The sequence below is a fragment of the Leptidea sinapis genome, chromosome 5 (assembly GCF_905404315.1).
Source record: "Leptidea sinapis chromosome 5, ilLepSina1.1, whole genome shotgun sequence".
Classification (NCBI taxonomy): Eukaryota; Metazoa; Arthropoda; class Insecta; order Lepidoptera; family Pieridae; genus Leptidea; species Leptidea sinapis.
Window position 1 is genome coordinate 3,530,554 of NC_066269.1, and position 18,250 is coordinate 3,548,803.

At 35.7% G+C, this 18,250-nt stretch overlaps 1 protein-coding gene across 1 annotated transcript; it reads right to left on the minus strand.

Annotated features, from left to right (window-relative positions):
- Positions 1-1,044: 1,044 nt before the first annotated feature.
- On the minus strand, positions 1,045-16,053 carry LOC126964478 (surfeit locus protein 4 homolog). The gene is made up of 6 exons (XM_050807607.1): positions 15,885-16,053; positions 11,053-11,214; positions 6,916-7,017; positions 4,455-4,685; positions 3,865-4,044; positions 1,045-2,589 (listed from the first exon to the last, which is right to left on the minus strand). Exons 1-6 carry the CDS (start codon positions 15,933-15,935, stop codon positions 2,503-2,505), a joined length of 813 nt encoding a protein of 270 aa, XP_050663564.1. The 5' UTR covers positions 15,936-16,053; the 3' UTR covers positions 1,045-2,502.
- Between the last annotated feature and the right edge of the window lie 2,197 nt (positions 16,054-18,250).

The window sequence follows — 18,250 nt, forward strand, 5'->3', positions numbered from 1 at the left end:
TCATTGAAGATATTTTGATGAAAATACAAAGCGTAATTCAGAAGTGATGGAAAGGAGCATGCACATATTTGTATATCGCGCAAGTTGAATGCAGTCGCGGCCTGGGGTACCTAAAGAGCGAAGCATCTTCCCCCGCTGTCCGCACGCCTCGCCTCGCGCGCCTGCAGTGTAGTGCTGTGCCGTCAGTTATCGTACGCTAATCATGTAATCGCATTAATACTTACAAGTTACGATCCCATGTTAATTTATCATCATCATCAGTCGGGAGACGTCCTCTGCTGGTCAAAGGCCTACCCCTAAGATTTCCACGATAGTCGGTCCTGCGCTGCCCTCATCGAACGTATTCCGGCGATCTCGACCAAATCGTCGGTCCATCTTGTGGGGGGCCCACCAACACTACGTGGTCGCCATTCTAGGACTTTACTACCCCTACGACCATCTGTCCGTTGAAGTATGTGTCCTGCCCACTGCCACTTCAATTTCGCAATAATTTGAGCTATATAACTTTGGTTCTCTTACGGATATCCTCATTTCTGATTCTATCTCGCAGGGAAACACCGAGCATAGCCCCTTCCATTGCCCTCTGAGCGACCATGAGCTTTCTCATAAGGCCCATCGTTAGCGACCACGTCTGCATACCGTAAGTCATCCCTGGCAACACAGGTTGAAAACCTACATCTTCAGACACTGTGGTATTTGGGACGTTACGTTTTTTGTTAATTATTTAATTTAAATAATGACTGATCCGAGTCCATCCAGTTCCATTCCAAAAGAAACAAGTTTTTATTCATTGCTAAGACATATTGTGTTTTGAAGAAATGCAGAACAATAATTTTTGATTTTATTTTAAATTTATTGACACTCATTGATTATGGTCATCAATTATAATTAGGTCACAGCACTATCGCATTCCTGTACTCTGCATTCAACTCGTGTGATATCTGTAAGTTTTTGTCCATACTTACCTAAAGGCTTAACCAGATAATATTAAGGTTGATCAATACCGCCGATCATCAATAGACAAGAAAATGTAAACACAAGTAGTAAATGAAATCTTGTTTAATATTAAATAGTTTACAAATAAACTGTTCCATTAAAAACATTTTATGACTTAAACAACAACAAAACATTATGGCGATCAAATGTCTCTGCCCATGTGGTATAAAATCAAAGTACACATAATATTTAGTTTGCAATTTTAATATTTAACCTGAAAAATAACTAAATAAAAATACTATAAAAATATCATGTCTTTTGAACAATATGTACATTTATATATAAAAGTAACTTAAAAGAAAACAACACAATTGAAAATTAGAAGCCTTGACTAAACCCTAGTGGGTACCCCTGCCTAAATACAAGTAATGAAAATCAAAATTAAAATAAAAAACATTACTTTCCCCACATACATGCACATACATAATTAAGTTAAAGATTGAACCCTATTAGTGTTATAAAAACCAATGACATTCTATACACATATAAGGACATATCATTCTCAGTCTGATAGCGGAACGGTAAAAGTGTGCACAGTGTAAGCACACTTTTCTCCATAGTAGTGTGGCACTGTTAGAATCAAACAACGGAATAAATGCTTTACATTGCTGCTTATTGACCAAGAATATTTTAAACAACTGGAGTAAATGCGGCAATGTATAGATATAGCAGTCGAAGCTTATTATAATGTAATTTGTAGCGCATGTTCCATATTTCGGCTTAGTTTTTATACGACGTGATTTGTCTTTATAGAATATCATTGATACAAACAATAAGAAAGGAATGAATTTCATTCAAATTTATCTGTGAAGGATCAAAAATTGATTTAATCAAGGCTCTAAAAATCTTTACATGACTTCTTAATACCACCAATTTATATTTTGTGAATTATTTACTTCATTAATTATGATAAATAAAAGTGGAAAAATGTTCTAATAAATAAAGTTTCAATTCATAATGGATATAGTAAATAATTTCACAACACTAATTTGTTTGTTGCAATATGATGGAATTTTACAAAGATATATAAACATATTTTTGCTAACAACACCAATTAATTTTTAGACAACTTGTCTGTATTGTAAAACCGAACAATTTTACTTATATTTAAAACATAATGTATAATTTTACTCAATTATTTTTGTAAAAACTATGGAACATAATATAATTATTGTATAAAAGCTATAAAAACGCTAATGTGCACGCCAAAGTATACAAAAAAAAAAACAAGTAGGTAGGAAGATAGATCACAGCTTATACTCATAGTTAAACTATTATATTTTACTTCTATTAATCCATTGTTACCCGATTAAAAAAATGTATAAAAATTGATCCCAACAGCCACACGCCATAGACACACAAGGAATAGACAAAGTGAGACGCGCACACTAACCGTCATCGTCATATAGTATTATTTACAAACTTCAATGCTGGAACCGAAACGAGCGCACCATATAACAACCTTACATAGCAACTTAGTTCGTCTTGTCCGGGCCACCGAGCCCCCTACCACTTTTTCTTGTGCTCGTCCATACTGACACCGCCTGGTCCTAAGTACACTATCATTAGGAGTCCTCCAATCACTGATAGAGTCTGAAAGCAGAATGATAAATATTATAGACAGGATTTTTTTTTTTATAAAAATAAGGTATGAGACAAGTATGATGTTTAGTTGATGGTAATTGAAAAAGCCCGCTGAGTTTGTTGTGCCCGTTCATCTCAGGTCCGAGTCATTATTTTTACAATGGGTTGTAGTTTTTGAATTTCAATAAGTGATGTCACATCGTATTTAGAATAAAAAAAATTGAATTTAAAACATTACAATGCAGTGCCGCTCAGGATTCTTGAAATATCCCAAAAATTCTAAGCGGCTCTACAATTGCGTCACCTTGACACAAGATGTTAGTCTCATTTGCCCAGTAATTAATTACACTGGCTACGGCACCCTTCAGACCGAAACCGTAATTATTACCCATTTATGCTTCATGCCGAAACGGCGCCGTTGTGGTACCCACAATCTAGCCGGCATTCTGTGCAAAGGAGCCCACTGGTATTAACACAATATATATTTCCTAATATGCAAATATGGGGGTGGAGCAGGTTATCAACTGTAAAGTATATCGTGTAGATGGAGCCACAACTTGAGAGTTAAACGAGACATACAAAAATTTACGACCCATGCGTGGATACTCGAACAGTTTGCTCAATTGGAAAGAGCGCTCGGACAAAACACGAGAGTTCGCGGGTTCGAATAGTACATCGTTCATAAATTTTGGTTAGAAATTTAATTTGTATGCTTTAACTTAATACTAGAGTGCCCATACACAGTATTTAAACGGCCGCTAAGCAATCTTGGGAAGACAAAACTATTGAAAACGTGCGCAGCCGAGACTAGTCGCCTGTCCGAGTTAATTTAACTCCTTAGGTTACATACTTTCGATATCAGTTTAAAGTTTTTTGATATCTATAATATGTAGTTACGGTATAATCTAAAATACTTGAAGTCTTATATTCTATAGTCCTAAATTTTTAAATTGAATGAATAGCCTCCGTCAAAGACTACTTGATATTCAAGTTCATTACCCAATTTTTAACCGACTTCAAAAAGGAGGAGGTACGTTTACGTATGTACACCGATTACTCTGAGATTTATGATCCGATTTACGTAATTCTTGACTTAAAACCTATCAATAGGTAGCACATATAAATAATAGTATTTTATTAATTTAAAAGGAAAAGGTTTGCTTATGTGGTGTATTAAATTAAATTTTTAGTTATTTGATACTTTTCAGTTTTTGAAGTCGGTTTTTTTAAACGTAGTTTTTTATACAATCTAAGATGCATGAAGAATTAAATTCATAGTCATACCTGGAAGAAGTCGTATTTGAGGAAGTCCCTGAGGGGCTTGTAGCTGGGCACCGCCCACCACGCGTTGTGGTACAGGTTGAGCACGGACAACACAAGCACCAGCATGAGCGCCGACAGCTTGGTGCGGTACCCCACCGTCACCAGGATCATCAGAATACTTCCGAGCAGGTCTTGAACAATCTGGAAAAACGGACCACCAAATTTGCTATTCGTTATCACAGAATAAAGAGAAATATAGTAAGGTTTTATTTTGTATAACAAAGGTAGAATTATTTGATTTTGGTATTATATTCTTCGGATATAAAAATTGAGGGTAGCTGAAAAATATAAATCGCGGGTAGTTGGGAATAATCATCACGTGCACTCGAAACGTGATCGGAGAAGGGGAGATTGGCAGGCACTGCAACAGTTGTATATGTGCCTGTAGATTCTATCGGCAAATCGCCAAATCTAAAATCGACGAGTTTTGTGAGTACATAATAATAGAAATAAAATAATTTCATCTACTTGATAACTGTGAGTCTGATTTAATATTGGAAAATACACAAAATATAAATTGTGTTCCATTACTGTATTTGCAATCAACATACCTGCAGGAACGATACTTCGAATCTGAGCAGGGTGACAAACATGAACGCCAGTAGAATTCTTCCGGCTAGTTGAAGGTAAGTCTTGGGTTTGTTCTCTCCGAGGGAAGGTACGCCGGCGAAAAGGCTTCTGCCCTCAGCTCTCGCTTCCGCAAGCACCAGAAGTAGGGCGCCGATGAGCGCTAGATTTCTGAGTAAGAAGTGCAAGTCCCAGAGTATGCTGTACGCGAACGTCTGTAAATATTTAGGTATTCAATCAAATTGGATTAAGTTAACACTACTATGCATCAAAACAAAAATTTGCACATCTAAAAAAGGAAACCATTTAATTTATAGCCTCCTTCCTCCTAAGGCGTTGTACTAATACAGCGCGATAACGAGACCATCGCGCGAATTAGCGATGCGACTATCGTACGAGTCGAGGAACAAACATATTGATCTAGAATAGGTGTCCTAGCAGGCGTTCGCGCGACTAAAATCTTTAAAAATCTATTCGAACGCGCGATTAAACCTATTAACTATGAATACGTGTCCTAACTGAGGTTCGCGCTATGATCGCGTCGCGTCGATTGGGGGTGTGTTATGGGGTCTTAAATTGTCATCGCGTATTCGCGTTCTATTAGGACACTCAGAAATTGCTACCGCGCGATCACGCGATGGTCGCATCCTTTAATCGCACAATAATCTCGTTGTTTTAGGACAATTCCTTAGTCGTTCATCATCAGTGACATTTTTGACCCCCTGTCTAGGTGACCGACCGCGAGAGTGCTTGCCTTTCATAGAACCTTGAATTATCAAACGCTGTTTTTGTTGATATTACATATCCAAGTATCGCATTCACTTCACAGACGAAGAGGCTGTGTGATACGAACCTCTTTTAAAATGGATTGATTGGTGCGAAGTGCCATCCAATTTATTCTCAGTAGTCATCTCCAGCACCTCATCTCAAAGTCGTCTATTTCTAACGGTTAGACCATGTTTCGGTTCTGTATAGAAATATTGAAATAACCAAACCCCTGACTACACAAATCTTTGTATTTTTGATAATTCATTCATTTTCAAACCAGTTTCAGAACTTGTCGTAGCACACCTCTAAATTTCATCCCGGTTATCGTGACAGTTTATCCCAAATAGATATGGCTTTGTACTACCTGACAATTTGATATAATACGAACATCATGTCTATTGTCAGTATAACGTATCCACTATGATACATAATTTCAAGGCAATTTTTCGTATGCATTGGATTGTTTAGATATGACAGAAAGACCAAATAAACATTATTTCGTTAAATTGAAATTCCTGCCTGAAGGAAGCCCAGAATTGAGAATGGACTTAAGAAAGTATATATCCTGAAAAGCATGTATGTCTGAAGCTAACTGGCTGGAATGGAGTGGGACTCTGCATACTTATGTATATCTTTACATTTAAATATAAATTTATCACATCGCAATAATTAACTTCGTATGTTATCAATCAATTACCTATTGTCACACGCTCTTTATATTTGGGAACATTTCCAAATGCGCAATTATTATTAGCTCGTGTGATATTTTCATTATCTTTCTGCAGACTTGCGATAACATTGCTTGCTGCACTCTTCGTGAAATAAAAACTGGCAAAATAATTCCAATGAAGCTTACATAGATTTGAAAACAATTAATTATTATATTAATTTATTATTAGTTACAGTTAGTACAGGGTTTTTTTTATGAAAAAGGAGGACAAACGAGCGTACGGGTCACCTGGTGCTAAATGATCACCGCCGCCCACATTCTCTTGCAAACACTAGAGGAATCACAGGAGCGTTGCCAGCCTTTAAGGAACGGACACGCTTTTTTTTAAAGGTACCCATGTCGTATCGTCCCGGAAACACCGCACAGGGAAGTTCATTCCACAGCTTTGTAGCACGTGGAAGAAAGGTCCTTGAAAACCGCACTGTGGAGGACCTAATGGTGCTCAGCTTAGATTACATGACGTCAAAAAAATAAATATATTTCATTTGTAAAAGAACTAATAACCATGATGCACCACTGAAGTCAAATTTTTCATAATAATGATAATCTGACGATCCAACAAATTTATGCAGCTATGAACTATGGAGATCACTTACGGCCGGTTGTAGCCTACTTGAGATAAAAACCGTAACTATCGTTGACTTTTCTGTCCCAATCAACTTATCGGCGGTAACTCACCTTATCCGTATACGCTGTCTGTCAATGGGAGGACGTATAGCTTACCAGCGATAGGAGTTTGTATGGAAATTGCAATTCACGCGTCCCAATATAAGGCGATAAGAATGACTTATCGGGTATATTGGGACAGCTTCAGATTATTGACAGCTAATTACTGACAGTAGAAGATAGTATTTTATCTCTGTCTGTAGATAGTATATTGGAAACGGCTGTTAGTGTATCATTTAGCAAAATAGATTCTTGTATTCATTGAACAAACAGGCACATACCTGCAACACCACGATGAAGAACAGCACTCCGCACGCGATGTCCACCTTCCATCGCCCCAACACCATCACGCAGCCGCCGAGTTGGCCAAACAGGTTTATTATCTGCAAACAAACGCATCATCAGAATTGGACAATCAATTTCCCTATGGGCCTCTCCCATTGACGTACAGAGCTGATTAGTTTTTGGAATCGATCGGTTACGCAGTTTAAATGTTATTCCAAAAAAAACATGAAAAAAATTCGTAGCTTTTGAGGTTTCTTAAAATCTACCGGTGAGCTACCACTGTTCAGGCATTATCTATAAATAAATTTAAATGTTTTATAATAACTGCTCTGTCGTAAATCCTATTGCTCCACTGCTGAATATCTAAATGATCGGACTAGATTGTGATTATTTTATAGCGATAGAAATGACTGTACAATAGTGTATATTTTTATTGAAAAGAGCGCAAAAAAAATGCTGGGAGGGTTTCTTGCGCCGCTTCTTCTCTCTCAGAGCGCCATTTGTTTCCGAAGCGGTAGTAGTATCTTGTAGTTATTAGAAATGACATCAAAAATAATTCTAAAGGAATCAATTTTGAGAAAATAAATGCCTTTTATAGCCAGTAGGTATTCCTTGACAAACGTAGGTAAAGTTCACCAGATTTTAAGAGATCATTCACATGCAACACCAGAGAAATCACAGGAGCGTTGCCGGCCGTTTACGTTAAGAATAACTAATAACCATTAAACAATATGTTTTATTTGCAAATAAAATTTGAAAAACAAAATTTTATGAACTGAACAGAACGGTTAGCTCAGTTGGTTAGAGCACCGGCGCGGAACGCCGGAGGTCGTGGGTTCGAATCCCGCATCGTTCATAAAATTTTGTTTTTCAAATTTTATTTGTATATTAATCCCAGAAGTGACCCCATCACTGTAATTGTTTATGTTTTAGTTGATTTTGAGGAATTTAATGTTTTTGTTCAAATTTATGCATATTGCTTTTTTGCTCATATTGTATAGTTATAATTAATTACAGTGTGGTTTTATTTTTAGTTTATACTACAAACTAGCTGACCCGGCAAACGTTGTTTTAATTAATTAATTAATTAAATAAATTATTTTTAGTGTTAGACCGTTTCTTGGACATTGCAACATTACTTTATTTTTCTAAAATAAAAGTATCTCCTTATTACATCAGCTACCTGCCAATAAAATTTCCGTCAAATCGGTCCCGCCATTTCAGAGATTAGTCGGAAAAGGCAGACAGACAAATTTGTAAAAAAAAAATTTTTTAAATGCTGTTATAATGTAAGTTGTTATAATGAAAGTGTTTCACTAAATTCTCTCATAGAAAATATGTCCATACAAAACAAATAATGAAAATAAAAATAATTATGGGTCCCAAACCGAAATAAAAACTAAAAAATCTCTCAAGTTGGTATTAACTGCATTCCATGAAGTAATCTCTATTAAAATCCGTTTATTAGTTTAGGAGTTCATCGCGGACAAACAACGTGACACGTAATTTATATATATTAAGATATCTACGATTTCGCCTCTCATGTTTAAAATTACATTCCTCCAAAGTAGGAAACAAAACTTATTAGCCTTCATGTTATGATTCAAATTCAAGGTTCGCAAAAAAATAACAAAATAATTATTAAATTGATGATCATAAGTATAAGGAACTCGAAAACATAATTCTAAATTTTTATATGATTGACTCGAATTAACGGATTGTTTTCGTGGTAGATCTACTCTAGAATTTAAACAGTGACAGACTAGTGATTACATTTTCTAATAGCACAGGGTGCTAGCAGAACTAGGTTTTGTGTACTATAGCGAACCTTTTTTTTACAGCACTAGTGTGTTTTTTGTGCGGCGGCCATCTTGGATTTGAAAAATGATCACCAAATCGTTCTCTGCACCCTAGAGAACCTCGGGTACGATATCCATATTGCTGAAATCATAATTTTGTGCGGCGGCCATCTTGGATTTGAAAAATGATCACAAAATCGTTCTCAGCACCCTCGAGAATCTCGGATACGATACCCATAATGTAGTTATCATACTTTTAAGCGGCGGCCATCTTCGATTTGAAAAATTATCGTAATTTTCGTAATTTTATTTATCCTACCTTTTCCAGAAACAAGACAGGAAAAATTATGAATTATAATTTTATTTATTATTTTGTATTACTCATGCGGGAAAAGTTGGCGCTCGCTGTTGCGGTTGAAAAAGACCGGTTTGCCAATTTTAAAATTACGCGTGAGTTTTTTCGTAAATCAAACTGTTGCTTGAGTGCGAAAAGTTTACTTGTCGCACGCAAATTATACTTGGCACACGCAAATTTAGATAAAATTGCTAAAATAATATAGTATTCCGATACTTTCTTTTTTATTTAGCCTACCATTTCTAGAACCAAGCCAGGAAATATTGCGAATACACAATTTGATTGCTAAAAGACGCCCACAGACGTATTTCCTAATGTATCCAGGCAAAAGTGAAAGTATAATGTCGATTTCACTTGTCGCTGACGAGAACGGCGCGGTCAGGTCATCATATTATCATTTCACTGTTGGCCAACTCAAGGTCAGATCAGAATTAGTGACATTGGAAAAACTTGGAGCTCTTAAAACTTGGGTTAAGTAACTATTGGTTGTCGCACTTGGAGTTGAATCAAAGTACGAATTTAAGGGCTATATTTTATTCATAGCCTTCTTCTTCTCAATCGGTCACTCTTGTGATCGTGGCTGCCAAGATGACGCAACATTAGTCGCCGTTGGTCCCCCAGTTATGGGTCGCACTGCCTCCCTCGCGATGCTCTTCTACTTTTGACGGTTTGCAGCATTGCGGGAGTTCTCCACAACAGGTGTCTGGGTCACTTTTTTGATAAGGTCCGTCCATCGCGTGGGTAAGCATCCTCTCGCTCTTTTCCCCTCCACCTGGCCCTACACGATAGTGCAAACCGCTCAATCGATCCTAAATTTCTGGAGATGTGACCAAAGAACTTCAGAACTTCTTCGTAGTTGCACAGTCGACGATAGCCTTTCTTTTATCTTCAGTTATTTTAAGATGGAATTATTGGTTCGGAAAGCCGTCCAAGGGAACTTCAGGAGTCGTCTCCAACACCACAACTCTAAGGCATCAATTTTGCGGCGGTCTTGAAGTCTAGGGGACCAGGTTTCAGCCCCGTAGAGGAATATTGGAAACACAAGGCTCCTCATAAGTCGAACCTTGGTGGTTTTTGTGATCCTTCTGTCCTTCCGAGATCACTCATAACCTAGCCATGAACTATTTACGTTTGGATTTGAAGGACGCTGTTGCTAGTGAAATTACTGAGCTAATGAGACTTAACATTGCATGTTTTTTTTATGAGAATAAGGAATGAGACGAGGTTCAGCTAATGGTAATTGAAACGCCCTGCCCATTATAATGAAGTGCCACTCAGGGTTTTCGGGTTTTTTCAAGGATCCTGAGCGGCACTGCATTCTAATGGGCATCCTAATTGTCATAAAGAAAATTTACTGCATGCTTCAGGATGCCCATGTTAGAACTCTTGGACTCTTGAAGTAAAAATACAATGGTGCAGAAATACCAAGTGGAACAAACAAACATAAAATCGAAACAATAAATGCATTGAAAATAAAATTTCCATAGTATCATGTTATAAATCCAAGCAAAAGTGTACAAGAAATTGTATTTGAAATATTGTTATATCGTGAATAATGCGTTTCTTGAAATCAACTTTAAAATATATGTGTTGTGCAATCAAACCATGCCATTGAAAATGTTTTTATGACTTACAATGTTTGCTGAAATAAAAAATCAAGGGTGGTTTAAATAAATTGTTGCTAAAACCTGTACGCCTTTTAATTTTATAAATGATTTAACTACACAAATTAAATTTGTAACCAATTTTATGAACGATGCAGGACTCGAGCCCGCGACCTCTCGGGTTCCGCGCGCTCTTACCAACTGAGCCAACCGTTCGAGGATCGCATGGATCGTAAATCTTGGTATGTCTTGTTCAACTCTCAGGTTGTGGTTTTCATTTGACAATAATTTATTTATAATTAACTTTTTCAAAATAAGTGATATTTTTTTTGCTCTATAAATGGAAACTGGTTGTTTTTAGTTACAATTACTTACCACAAACATTGTTGCTAAAATTTTTCCGCAACCCCATGACATATCCATGTAATCCCTCTGTTCGGACCACTGGAACCACATACGAAGTCCATCTTCTAAAAATGTTGAAATCAGGCATAGTCGAGCCACTGTTGGTAGAATATTTTTCCCTTTTCGTATTACCTAAAACAGTAAGTGACAAAAGTTGAGTAAGAGGCTCACTTGAGTGACCACCCCATTACATCAATAGTTACATACAGACTATTCATTTTGTCCAAATGTTCTAGAGTTTTCTTAAGTGTTAATTCCGCCAATATTCGTCTTCAAACAATTCGACACGTGTTTCGCCTCTACACGAGGCATACTCAGGAGCTATTGACTCGCCAAACTCTGGCACGAGACGAGACGAGTACGACGGACGAGTAAGACGAATATTGGCGGAATTAACACTCAAGAAAACTCAAAACATTTGGATGATTATGGATTTCCGCAAAATAACGCCTACTTCAATAAATTATCCAATTTATTATTACAACTGCAAATAGATATGTATAATAACAATAATTTCCAATAGTTAATTTATGGACATTACAATTTTATTGTAAAAAGTAGTTCTTAGTACTTTAAGCACGCGTAGTAATTGTCCACCGCGACACGCGCCCCTTTTCTATTCCAGTCATAAGCAGGGTCGAATTGGGGGAGGGAAACCGGAGCTACAGCCCCCGGGGCCTCCACAAAACTGGGGCCCCACAATAGACTCCGGAAAAAAATCAGATACAGACTAGTAAACAACATTTCCCATTTTTGGGACTGGATTTCGTTGAAATCATCAACGATGTTTCGGCGAAATAAGGCTCGGAAGTTTCAATTCGTTAATGCTAAATTTTAATTTGAGATAATTCTTTTTTACGATTAGATTTATGTTTGTTAAATAACAAAATAGTCTAAACTATAAATTATTTATTGGAAAACTCGACTGAATAAATTGTACATTTTATTTGGAAAATAATTTGGGGCCAGGGAGCCTCCACTCCTATGTTGCCCCTAAGCCTCCAGGCTCTATATCCGGCATTGGTTATAATATTATGTACTTATATCCGTTTCGTTGTTTGGTAACTAATTAGGTAAAATTAGTAATTATTTTTTCTGTAATCATTAATGCATTAATTTTGGCCTTCACAGATGGTCTTTTCATTACAGACACGAGTATATCGCTAACTGGCGTGAAAATGGCGCCAGTTTTCTCGTGCGCCCCAAGTAGGTACCCAATAAGCAAGTACGACTAAATCATAGTGTGCGTAAGCTAATTTACAGCGGTGGATTTACACAAGGGGCAGTTGGGGCAAGTGCCCAGGGCGGCAAATTTTTTAGGGCGGCAAAATTTTGAAAGAGAATTTTTTTTTTTTCTTAAAGTCGTATCAAGATTGCTCAACGTTTAGATTGCGAAGATTCGACCTATTAGCAATTCAAAAAGTCAGACATGTTTGCCTGTGAAAAAATTGATGTAATATAATTATGAGTCACCCTAAGTGCCAAATTTATAATTGTTAGAAAAAAACAAATATTTATTCATGTTTTTAGAATATATAACATATAATAAAGTTTCGCCCCAATTCCAGTATTGGGGCGGATTTTTTTCCGGTGCCCATTACCGGCGGCATTAAGTTTAAATCCGGCCCTGCTAATTTATATTATATAATGTATTATTAGTCCACTCCAGTAATATAATGTCATGAAGCTATATCAGTTCATAACGGGGCTTTGATTGTGGCAAATTTTAAAATTGATAATCGCAAATATATAAAACATGACTGATTTCTCCACATTTTTGTTTTTAATTTAATCATTCAAATTCAAATATTTTTATTCAAAATAGGATGTGAAATCACTTATTGAAAGTCAAAAAAAAAACTACCATCCATTCCAAAATGAATGCCTCAGGCCTGAGATGAATGGGCGCAACAAACTCAGCGGGCTTTTTTTTTTTTCATCAAAAATATGTTTTACATTATCATATTAATTAGAAATTTGTCAATTTCAATAAAGCAGTGATGTAATAATAGTAATAACTTATTTATTATCTATGCAAAGCATTAGAAACTTATCACTATGTACATGAAGAATTAAGTAATATTGTAAACAATTGATAATAGCCGTCTGATAAGTTTGCTCATAGTGTTCCTATTCATTCTTATTGTATATCAAATCTATATTAATAACACAGGAAACTTGACCATTGTACACTATGTTAGGTACAAGCATTTGGAATAAATGAATCTTAGCAGATTAACATTATCCTGGCTCAAGTCAGTCAGTCACATATCCTTGCATTTATATATTCTTTACTAGCTGACCCGACAGATGTTGTTCTGTATATAATAAATAAAATAATGTTTTATATGAATTTGTCAATAATATATCGTAACATCAGAAATTACTTCATAAAATATGCACCCTGCTGTCGTAATGAAATTGTTTCACAGCAGAACTGTCAAACCATGCGTCAATAAATTCTCTCATAGAAATTATGTATGGACACATCAAAGGAAAAACAAATTTATTTGATTTTATTTCATTTAGCAGCATTTTCCTATTTATTCACCTTTTAAACCTTCCCTGGACTTCTACAAATAATTCAATACCTAAATTTGCCAAATCGGTCCAACCGTTCTCGAGTTTTAGCGAGACTAACGAACAGCAATTCATTTTTATATATATATATATATTGTGTATGATATATATATATAAAGGAACGCACTAAATATTGCAATACTTGTGTTCCTAACATTCTGACCCTACAGACAGTTTTTGACTTACTAGATTAACACATTAATTGTAAAAACACAGCATATGTGATTTACACACCGTCGGTTTACTGCAAGAACTCACTAATGGCAAAAAATCATTAAGTACAGTTAATAACTGCGGGAACATTGTCTTGATAAGCTCTATAAAATGCAAAAACTCACATATTTCTAGCTGTTCTAATTTGGAATTCATTAATTTTGTAGGGGGTGTTGGTTCCAACACTCATGTACGGAAGTGAAAGTTGGGTATGGCAGAAGAAACATGAAAGCAGAATAAATGCAGTTGAGATGAGAGCGTTGAGAAGTATGATAGGAGTTACACTGAGTGACAGGATAAGAAATAGTGAGATAAGAAAACGTTGTGGTCTGAAAGAAGATGCTGTGACAAAAATTGAGAAAGGTATGCTGAGATGGTTTGGACATGTCGAGAGAATGAATGAAGAACGATTGACGAAGAAAGTGTATAAGGCCAGTGTGAATGAAAGTGTTGGAAGGGGTAGACCTAGGCGGACGTTTCAAGATCAAATCAGGGACGTCTTGAAAAAAGGCCAGGTCAAGAGTACCCTAAACCGGAGAGCATGTATGAAAGGAATAATGAAAGTGGACAAAGCGAAAGAAGTATGTAAGGATCGTAGCAAGTGGAAAGAAGTGGTCTCTGCCTACCCCTACGGGAAAGAGGTGTGAATTTATGTATGTATGTATTTTATTTTAATTGTGACTTGTTAATATTTAAAAAACTCACATGATTTTAATAATAAATATATTCAGCAATATAATTGTGTTTTACTTTTCTTTAACATAATCATACTTCAGATGATATAGGGAAAACAATATTACTAAAAATAAAAGTGACTTAATTCACAGTTTTGTTTTTGTTAGTTAATGAGTTCTTATAGTAAGCTGACGATATGATACAGCTGTACTTATAACACTCCATGTGTGTCTAGATACAGTATGAGTTACACCTACAGCTATATTAGAGATTTTTCTAAGGTTACCAGTAAAAGTGTTAATGGCTGATCCACTTACATGATACAAAAGTTATTTATTTTTATGTATGCCAAAGGCAAAAAGAAAATTAAGGCTAGAAGTATGTTATCTTCTTAAGCAACTATTAAAAATAAAAGTTGCAAATACCTAGAACTATACAAAATCATCATTTTATTTTATTTTATCATGTAAAGATTTAATCATATTAAATTTAATGCATAGCCAGCCTAAGGATGGGTTTCACCAATAGATAGCTATAGAGGTGAGCATCTGGACAAAAATACTATACCTACAGTGGGTTAGGACAACTTCAAACTTATTTATTCCTGGTAATATTCCTATATATTATATTAACTACACAGCTTTGTGATCTTTTACATATTGCTTCAAAGTAATGTTGAAGTCAAATTGTTTTTCATTAGAAATGATTTATACTGTGATGTGTTTTGCACAGATATTATTAAGATAAGCATATCAGTTCCTGTAATACCAGTAGACTTCTATACTTACACATTTATTTAATAAATGAAAAAGAGTTACAAACACAAGCTGGTATAGTGCCAACACTACTTATGACAAATAAACAATCTATTTTCAAACTAAATTACCTGCCCTGGTAAAAAATAATTTGTAATGATGTCCATATACATATTTTAATCTCAGTTTTTTTACAGTAATTTACTATGTATACTAAAAAATAAATTAATGTATGTACACAGTTCATATAAATTAAATGTATTGTTCTATAGAAATATATGGTGTATATGTCCCATATGGTTCAATCAGGAGTATAGAGAATAAAATATTTTTATATATATTCTTAGTTTTCAGTTGTTGAAGAGTCCACCTGTAGAACATTTAGACAAAGTTTCTAACTAACATATGGCTGCAACTGATAAGTTAGAAGTTGGAATGTGGGGGAAAGTAACCCATAAATAAAATTAAATATTAAATGGTATTTAAGAGCAGAAACATTAAGTATGACGTGACAATTACTGATTTTTTTTAGAATTTGAATTAAATATTATATTGCGTATAAATTATTATTCAAATTACCTGATCAGCAACATCTTCAGCAGTTGATACGTATTCATTTGGGATCTGCATTTTAAAACATTAACTCACTAATAACTACCACTAAAGCGGAATTCCTCTATCGCTTCTCAAGACTCAAATTCTTCAATCTTCAGGACTCGTCGTCGTTCAGTGACGTGTTGACACTTGACAGATAGATAGACTTCCTGTTCGGATATGCTTCAGATTAACTTGATAACGTTATTAAAGAAAAGTAGTAAATATTTTATGTGCCACTAGAAAACCTTAAAATTTTAAACAGATGAATTTTTGAACTGTTGTTTATGTGAAATATTATGAGTTTCAAATATGATGCTTAAAGGGACTTATTACGCCGGATGTTATTAAAACAATGTCATCAGGATAAAAATTGATGTCAATTAAGTAGTGAAATCTTAGAATATTGACACTATTTTAGGAGTGAAATATTTTGGATCATAAAACATTTAAAACTCAGTAGTAGCATTAATTGAAATATTATATATTCTTTGTTAGAAGCGGAGACATTACTTTATATCCATCCCTACTCTGTGCTATTACTGATTGATAATCGATTATGAATTTAGTTACAAACTTATTTTCATAATCGAATGACGTTACTAATTTGTATTACTAATCCTGTTGTAATAAGTAGAGATAGAGAAACTGAATGAATAACTGAGTGAATAAATATGGTGTTTTTATTAAATCAATTTCATATACGACAGTGATAGTATTTACTAATAATTTATTAGTATATCTATATATATATATATATTTGCACTGTGGAGGACCGCCACACATCCGGATGGTGGGGATGATACGAGGGCGGCACTGAAAATTTCGGGAATCAAGGAAGTTACTATTTAAAAATGTATTATTGCTTTTCGAAGTATTTTCCGCGAAATTTGACACATTTTTCCATACGATGGAGCCAATCATTGAAGCAACCATTCCATTCGGAAGTTGGGGTCTCCAAAATGGCCATTTTGAAGGCGTCCACAGCTTCTTCAGGTGATGAAAATCTCTGACCACGCAATTTATTCTTTATTTTAGGGAAAGTATAGAAATCATTAGGGCTTAGGTTTTGCTTGTCTCCAAAACCGGCCGCAACATGGCCGGTTTTGGAGACAGACGTGGCTACCATTTTTTTTGCAACACTCCGTGAACGAACAATTTTTGTTGGCTTTAACTCATTTTCGAACACCCAATCTCGTGACTGGTTTTTTGTTTCGGGTTCGTACGCGTATATCCAGGATTCGTCACCTGTAACGATGTTGTATACAGCATTTCAGGATCCTGCGTGGAATCTTTCGAGAGTTCTGACGCACCAAGTAACGCGAACCGCTTTTTGCTCTTCACAGAGCAAATGCGGTATCCATCGGGAAAACAACATTTTACACCTAATTGTTCATGCAAGATTATTTGTATTTGACTCATGCCAATGTCTAAAGTTGCCTGAATTTGCGGTATGTCACATGTCGATCTTCCTCAATCAGCTTACGCACAGCATCAACGTTTTCTTTGGGGATCATCACTGAGCTTGACACGTCCACGTTGAAATACAGCAAACCAGCGATAAATTGTGGTTTTGGATGGAGCTTCATCACCAAATGCAGAAATCATCCGGTCAACACACTGTTTTTGTGTTAAACCACTTCGAAAGTCATAATAAATCATCGCTCTAGAATTTTCTCGAGTCAATTCCATTTTCTCAACGACTAAGCAAGTTTTAAAAGACCTTGTGACAAGACCGAGAATCTTTTTTTAAATAAATAAATGGTATTAGATTTTTAAAACCAAGGAGTTTTCAATTAAAAAGATTTTAATATGACAGGAACAGTGGAAATATTCCATTCCCGATACTTTTAGTGCAGTCTATGTATCCTAACTTGTGGCGTGTCGTGCGAAGGTGGAATTCGGCGGCAGGAATCAGGTTAAACAGCTCTTCGGAACACTCCCCGTGATAAATGCGGTAGAAGACACACAATGAAGCGACGTCTCTACGCAACGCGAAGTGATCGAGCCGTTCACAGAGCACTGGGTTCCCGACAATTCGAGCACTGCGTTGCACGCTGTCAAATGGATCGAGTTGTTACTGGGGTGCGACCTGCGCTTTGTACAGCGCTAGAATGTGGGCCGGCTTGAAGTATTGCCGTGCTCTACTAATGACGCCCAGTTTCTTTGAAGGCACGTTGGCTTTGCCCTCCAGATGGCCATGAAATTGGCAATCGCTCGAGCAATATACTGAATATTAGTGATAAAACTGATTTGAATAAAGTCTTTTGAGTGCATTTATAGATTTGAGGTTAATTCTCGGTATCTATAATTTATTTACATCGTTAATTAAAAATTATTCATTATCATCT